Here is a 7,500-nt window from a genome sequence, read left to right as displayed (position 1 = left end):
GAACCGGTCAAAACTACTATACTCGAACAGGGCCCACCTTTGGGATAGGGGGGGTTCTCAAAGACACCACCTATCTTCGAACTTATCACATGAACATTACCGACAACATTTTATTGGCTTTTAAATTTGAGTTGACACAGGAATATTCAGCTAGCAAGAGTCGGCATTACTAGACAAACAAGAAAAGTGAGGTTTGAATCTCACTGTCGGTAATCTTTTACTGCTGGATAGAGGGGTGACTATGCAATATAGACACCATCTTTTGATGTTAAGCAAGGGGTGTGCAGACGACACCACCTTCTATTTTGTGGTTTGGTGGGTCCTTTTCGAGTATAGTAGTTTTGACCACTTCACTAAGACCCGGAAAACTCGAAAAACTCGGAAACGAATAAAGTACCCAAAACCCTCAATTTGGCTAACACTAGGTCTAAAAACCAACATTAGGCCTAGCGTTAGCCAAATTGAGGGTTTTGGGATACTTTATTCGTTTCTGAGTTTTCGAGTTTTCGCCGGTCTTAGGGTCTTAGGATCTTAGGGTCTGTTTCCGAGACACCCTTTATTTACTTACTGTACATGAGACGGTTTCTTTGCACAATTTGGAGTCAAGATTGCTTCATAATATTTGCAGTTGATTTAACTTAAAACTCGCACTCCAGAAACTAAAATGGCATGTTTCCAGAGAGACCAATTGTACAAATTTAAAAGAAACTTTGCGAGTCCATATTACTGTTCGTACTCCATCAAAAAATTAACAGCCAAACTTATTATGATTTGACTGCGCTCAATTCTAGAAGTACACTGCAACTGAAGATATTTCCCGAAAAAATCACCAAAGAAACCTTCATGGGCAAACACGTTAAAGGAATAATGTATTTTTCTCTTTTTTTTTTTTCCTTTAAAAATCTATTGCCAAACCGTCCAACGACAAAATGCTTGGTTATCTCAATTACAAATTAAGATGTCAAGCTTAAAAGATTGCATATTCAGTGAAGTTCGGAGGAAGAATTATACCGGCCTTTGCCGCAATACAGTCGTCGAAAACATTCCCCATGCTTTAAATGTGTTTTTCTCAAATTAAAGCCAACGGTAACTTTCGAATTCGTTTATAATATTCCTCCCATGGTAATTAACTCTGGTCAAAACAAAGCGTGAATCTGCCGTCCACACGTGTATTGGTGTAAAGGAAGTAAATTTGATTGACCGATGAAGGACATGTCAATCAATCAAAAAAAGTCGGCGGAAGGAATTTCGAAGAGGAAAGTTGGTCAGGCTCTATTTTTCGTTTCACCAACTCCACGTTACCTACCACACGAAACTAAAATAGAGCCTGATCGCAGGTTATTGAGAAGCTAAATATTTTGAGCTGGCCAGCCGAAACATAGTACACCACTAAAATCACATCTTCGTTGTATCAGCTCTTGCTCAAAATATTTAGCTTCCAAAATTTTTGTTTCACGAACACTTTCAACCCGCCATTTCTACTGTTTGTTGTTTTCTCTTTTCTGTTTCCGTTTAAACTCAAGCATGCGCAATAAGACCGGAACCCACGTTTTCTGGGAAAATGGAGTCCATTACCCCAGAGTCTCTCCGGACGCTCACCCGCTGACCAAAAAGCCCGAAGACTCTGGCTACGAGATTGTGTGTGTCAAGTCTTGTCTTCGAAATTTGGGCTTAAATCCGTCAATTTTGTGACAAGTCTTGGACGTCTGTTACACCTTAAAGGTTAGTAACAATGAGGGAAGAGCATGAAGTATTTATTGTATTTATAGTGTTAGAGGATACCATGTGTATTTTGTGAACGCTTCTGTTGCCATCGGCGAGGTGCTTACTTGTGAAAGAGACCATGACAATGTGCATGACAAGTATGCTATAGCTGTGAAAAACGAAGACCAGACAATGGTTGGCCATGTTCCTATAGAGCTTTCCAAGATACTCAGCCGTATTTTACGGGACTATTTGGGGATTGAGGCAGAATGTATTGGTGCTCGGTACAACAAAGGCGAGCGGAAAGGGCTTGAAATTCCAGTGGATTATAAACTTATAGGAAATTACAAGTACCTAGAGAAATTGGTATCAAGAATAAAGGGAAGGGAATCAACTTCTGCAACTTCTGGTCTTAATATTTCAGAAGTGAAGAAATGCACCTGACTAATGTTTCAAATGGCTAAACTTCAAGGAACACAAGGTCCAAAGAAAACAAACAATTACAGACTTCATGAGACTTCTTTTATTTCACATTACGGTGTATGACATTTTTTTTTTACAAAGTTGTATAGCACTGCAAATACTGTAGTTTTCTTTTCTGTACATGTCTTGTATTTGTGAGCAATGTAGAATTTTCTTTTTATTATATACATACTGAGACATACTCACTGAAACTCTGTTCAGTAAATTTCAAGAAAATGGAAGAGAATCGACGATTTTTTAGGTAACTCTTCAACTCTTAATGATACAGCCGAGGATTACGTAGTAAGTTCACAAAACAATACGAAATTCAAAGACAGAACCGAACGAGGTGTAAGATTGCTAAGTCGAAGCTAAATAGATATCTAGCAAATTTTATTGGCTCAGTTAGACGAAAGGATAGAGAGGACTATAAACAAGCCGCTAAGAAGTATGAACAATCCAGTAAGTGCATTAAACAAATCCATTGAATTTCTCGTGTGAAGAATGATGTTCGCGTGTTTACACAGTCTTTGATTTTCAGATTTTTAAATAATATTTTTCTGAATAAATTCCACTTATATTTTGGTAGCATTTAAAAATGTTTTCAAAGAAGCATGGTTATTTGACTGAGTTATCTATATCGCCCACGTCACTTTTAAATTTTCTTGTTCTGGCCGCCATGTTCCTGTGTAAGACTTATTTTGAAAACAAAAATTGCTGCATCATAGTACATCCATGAAATGTCTCATTATGAATACATGATAAACAGAATACACCGTGGAAAGTGCTTTGTACAGTTTTTATTCACTCGTTGTTTCGTATCATAAAACTCACTCGCTCGTTCCTCGCTCGTTCGTTTTAGTGATACTTTACAATAAACAAAGTCACCAAAGTTATACTTCTTAGTTAAAAATGCTTATGAAAATATCCCATAACTCATATGTAAGAACCTAATAAATTTTGCTTGGCTAAACAGGTTCTTATATTTTGGGGTATAAAAATGGGAAATTTCTGCCAGCAGGTTCTTAAACCGCTAGGTTCTTACACGCAGGCTTTTACTGACTGGTTTGCCAACAGGAGTCCGTTTCTCGAAAGCCGTATATACTGGATGGATGTATTGATATTTATAAAATAATTAGGATAGTACGCGCACTCTCATTGGTATATAGGTGTGTTTAGATGAGAGTATGGAAACACGGCTGTGACATCACACGAATTTTGATTTGTTATGTTGTCGGACGCGCGTTTTGATTGGTTGGAAGGAAATATGAGCGTGTATCAAGAAAAACGTGTTTCAATCTAGAAGTAAAAAGACCAGCATCTCCCTTCATTTGTCGAGTTATCGACTGCGTCTCGGGTTTGCATAACTGTCTCGAATTCTCCCAACTTCCCCTCGTGTTTAGATGAGGCTATGGAAACACAGAAAACGTCCTCTATTCCTTAAATATCGAACATAAGTTATCACATATTTTTACAGAGCGCCATTTTCGCGTGCCACACTATCCAGTAAGACCCCAGGAAAAGCAATCTCTGACTTCTGCATGACTGGATAGTCTTCACGCATGAAAGAAAGTGCAATAATTAAAAGTGGTCACACTTTTAAGATTCATGCTTCGCGGGTAATATCAAGTTACGTTCTATCCTCAGCCGAAAATCAATTACGTTTAGTTTGTCACCGATTTCAACCAACTTTACACCGTTAAAACAAACCTGCCTTCACCACCGATATACAGCGAAAATGAACCGTAGTCGAACAAAAGCAATTCATTGTGCTGTCCGTTGACTGCATAGCTAAATGGCGTCCCATCATTAAGGCTACTGGATCGCATCCAAAGACACACAGTAAAACGACTCAAACTGGGCATGCCCCAAATGTTTACGTAGTCATTCACGCCAATGGATGAGAACTGAAGGGCATAGTCTATGCAGGAGAACAAAGGCAGAAGTACGCACATCACTTTGAAACAGGGGGGCAGGGTTGGTGTAGTGGTGAGAGCACTCGCTTTCCACCGATGTGGCCCGGGATTCGATTTGTCGATTTGACACTTAAATAATGTTCAAATTTGCATACGGTAATCCCTTATGTGAAGTATGTATGTGACATATAGGCAATAAGTTATATGCTGGTTCAATCAATTTAATTCAACCTATTTTTTGCATTTCTTTTTATCTATAAGAGTGGTTTTTAATTGAGCTTCGAAAAGTAATTATTCCGACTAACCATTAACGGGCTCAAATTGCACGATGAACCAACCAGAATTCGAAGCTCCTTTTACATGATTTATGTAACATTCTTAGAGCTCAAAATACGAGAGTGCAATTGGTGATGAGTTCTGATTTTGCTTTTTATTACATGAAAAAAAGGAAGGAGATTTTTAAGCCAATTACAAAGCATAGAATTCACAATTGCGTTACTTCTTTCGATATTCTCTTTAAAACTGCAATCTGTAGAAAGATGTGATAACTCACTGTTCAAAGAATATCCGGCAACATGGGCAGCACAGATCATAAGGCCAAAAAGCAACGAAGCGTATATAGTGAACATCTGTCGAAAAATTAGACAAATACAGACTTCAGTATATTTCTCCACTGTTTGAAAGTGTGTTTTTCTCCACTGTTTGACTGAACGAAATTGTTGAGTATACAGCCACCTACCATTTTTACCAAATTGAAAACTGAAATGATTATCAGGGAATGTTAAGTGACTATGACCAAGCTATTGGTATATGTTTAAAGAAAACCTTACGTTTTGAGTAGTTCTGGCGACGACTTCAGTGTGAATCATAAACAATCCAATGAAATATATCGATTTCCCGACCACTTTGTGCTTTCTCCTAGAAAAACTCAATCAACTGATGCAACGCACTTCTTTTATCTCTAAGACTGCCACTGCCTCAAAAAAAAAAAAGCACGCAATGCGTACATGTGGTAGTTCAGTAACAGCGCTGTATAAAATAGACCCTTCCACAGTTTGGTACTTTAAATAGTTTTATTGATATCATTCCAGGAGATTCAAGTTATCTTTGCGTAATATGTAGCTCTAATAGTACACGATATTGTTTTGGTACTTTAAATAGTTTTATTGATATCATTTATTCAACAAAAAATAAGGCCATTACGCTATCCGTAAATTCGAATAATAAATCTTCTCATGTTGCTTCTAATTTCGCGGCAATCTGCCGTGATGATTTTAGAAGGGTTTGTATGGAATCTTAAAAATTCGTTTATGGTCGTTATAGCCTGAATCTGTTCTTTACATTTCATGAAAATAATCTCAGTATAAATATCTTTTAGAAGACACTATCACTGTGGAAGTCTGTCTCTTTTTAGCGGAGCTACAGCGGTTCAAAGTCGGTAAAAATCCCATACATTTACTATAATATAAATATGGCTATGTTTGCCCCCCAACCAAGATGGCGCCAAAAACAGTGGAAGGGTCTATTGTCAACTGAGCAGGGGCACCCAACGACCAATTTGTTGTAAAATGTATTATTATACCCCAGTTAATGAAAATAAATGTTATTAAGGCACTTTCAGGTGTTTTTCAGTGTTGCTGGGAAAGCATTATCTGTTCCTTTTTCCCAGCAAGACACACAAGAAATTTCCCAGCCAGCTAGATAAAATTGGTTGGTTTCCCAGCCAGCTGATCAAATTTATTTCCCAGGAATTCCGCGCGCTTTCAAATCCCTCGATCCAAAACGACCGAACAAAAGCGACAAAACCGGGACAAAACAGGTTTTTTCCGCAAGCGCAATCACTCTGACCAGCCGTCGTTTGTTTGTGACTACTCTCTGGGAGAGGGAAGGGTTTTTTTTTTTTTTTTTTTTTAGTCGTCCTCAGTCTTCAGAGTTTCTACAGCCAACTCGGGTTGAAATGCTAGAAAAAGTCATTAATTCCCAGGCAAAACCTCTATCAATAACAAAATTTTCCAGCCAGCTCATCGAAACACCTGTATTTTTGCCAGCCAGCAAGATTCCTCTGGGGAACAGATAATGTGAGGAACAGATTCGTTGGGTGCCCCTGACTGAGCTGCGTTATGTCTTCCAGGAGATTCAAGTTATCTTTGCGTAATATGTAACTCTAATAGTACACGATATTTTTTTGGTACTTTAAATAGTTTTATTGATATCATTCCAGGAGATTCAAGTTATCTTTGCGTAATATGTAACTCTAATAGTACACGATATTGTTTTGGTACTTTAAATAGTTTCATTGATATCATTCCAGGAGATTCAAGTTATCTTTGTTAATATGCAGCTCTAATAGTACACGCGATATTGTTTTGTTACTTTAAATAGTTTTATTGATATCATTCATTCAACAAAAAATAAGGCCATTAAGCAAGGTATGACATCCGTAAATTCGAATAGTAAATCTTCTCATGTTGCTTCTAATTTCGCGGCAATTTGCGGTGTTGATTTTAGAAGGGTTTGTATGGAATCTTAAAAATTCGTTTATGGTCGTTGTAGCCTGAATCTGTTCTTTACATTTCATGAAAATAATCTCAGTATAAATGTCTTTTAGAAGACACTATCACTGAGGAAATCTGTCTCTTTTTAGCGGCGCTACAGCGGTTCAAAGTCGGTAAAAATCCCATACATTTACTATAAATTTTGCGAACTAAGCATCACAATCGCCCAACTCTTGAGGTTGTCCCTTGTTTGTGCAAAGTCAAAAATTTACTCTCCTAGCCGAGGTTATTTATCACTATGTAATTCCATCGTTTTGGAAACAGCAGCTGCTTTACTTATCAGCGTCACAAATTCTTGACGATTTTGGGGCTCATTTTGTTGAAACTCAAGCACGCTTCCAACAGACCAGTTTATGTTTGCGAGTTATGCACGCGCTGTGGGCCTGTTGTTACCACGGACTTACACTCTTACAACGCGGTGACATTGTGTGTAGTGCACTTAAAAACAAGAAAATTTTCGTCCCAGGAAAAAAGGCCGTTTTCGAAATATCAAATATTCAGCTTGATAGTGAGGCACTGAGGACAAAAACAATAGAAACACATTGGAATGAATGTGAAAAATAATAATAAAGTATTCTCGTTTGTCTCACGATGTAGTCACTTGTGCCGTAGATCGCGACGTTTCGACTGCATACTGCTTGTCTTCATCAGGCGATGACGTCGACTGGTTACGCGTCACCTTTTTAAGCAAGTTGCTCCGCTGTGATTGGTTGGTTTTCAGCAGCTGTGATTGGTGCATTTCGATCCTGTGTGTTGTTCCTTCGGCGGTCCGCTGTCGTATGGTTCTCCTGTTGTTGTGTTTCTTGATCGTGGGCACCCATGCTTCCGGAATTTCTTTTCCACTATCCCTGTTGATGTTGTTA

At 38.2% G+C, this 7,500-nt stretch overlaps 3 protein-coding genes across 4 annotated transcripts in view; 1 reads left to right on the top strand and 2 right to left on the bottom strand.

Moving 5' to 3' along the window:
- LOC137976377 (neuronal pentraxin-2-like) overlaps window positions 1–5,131 on the bottom strand; it is a 13,643-nt gene extending 8,512 nt beyond the window's left edge. Inside the window, exons 1-3 of the mRNA XM_068823717.1 lie at window positions 4,913–5,131; window positions 4,636–4,711; window positions 3,877–4,087 (exon numbers count right to left, since the gene is read on the bottom strand). Coding sequence (XP_068679818.1) covers window positions 3,877–4,087; window positions 4,636–4,711; window positions 4,913–4,951 — 326 coding nt within the window. The 5' untranslated portion in view covers window positions 4,952–5,131. The remainder of the gene's footprint in view (window positions 1–3,876; window positions 4,088–4,635; window positions 4,712–4,912) is intronic.
- Window positions 1–7,500, top strand: part of LOC137976378 (uncharacterized) — a 23,503-nt gene that overhangs the window by 7,728 nt on the left and 8,275 nt on the right. The gene's annotated exons all lie outside the window — the stretch shown is intronic.
- The window catches only part of LOC137975329 (uncharacterized), a 2,152-nt gene continuing 1,875 nt past the window's right edge, over window positions 7,224–7,500 (bottom strand). Inside the window, exon 1 of the mRNA XM_068822421.1 lies at window positions 7,224–7,500. This exon is cut by the window's right edge and continues 1,875 nt beyond it. Coding sequence (XP_068678522.1) covers window positions 7,224–7,500 — 277 coding nt within the window.

Source organism: Montipora foliosa, chromosome 11, assembly GCF_036669935.1.
Source record: "Montipora foliosa isolate CH-2021 chromosome 11, ASM3666993v2, whole genome shotgun sequence".
NCBI classification, from domain to species: Eukaryota; Metazoa; Cnidaria; class Anthozoa; order Scleractinia; family Acroporidae; genus Montipora; species Montipora foliosa.
Note: the sequence above shows the minus strand (reverse complement) of the source record. Positions and strands in the feature narration are given on the sequence as shown.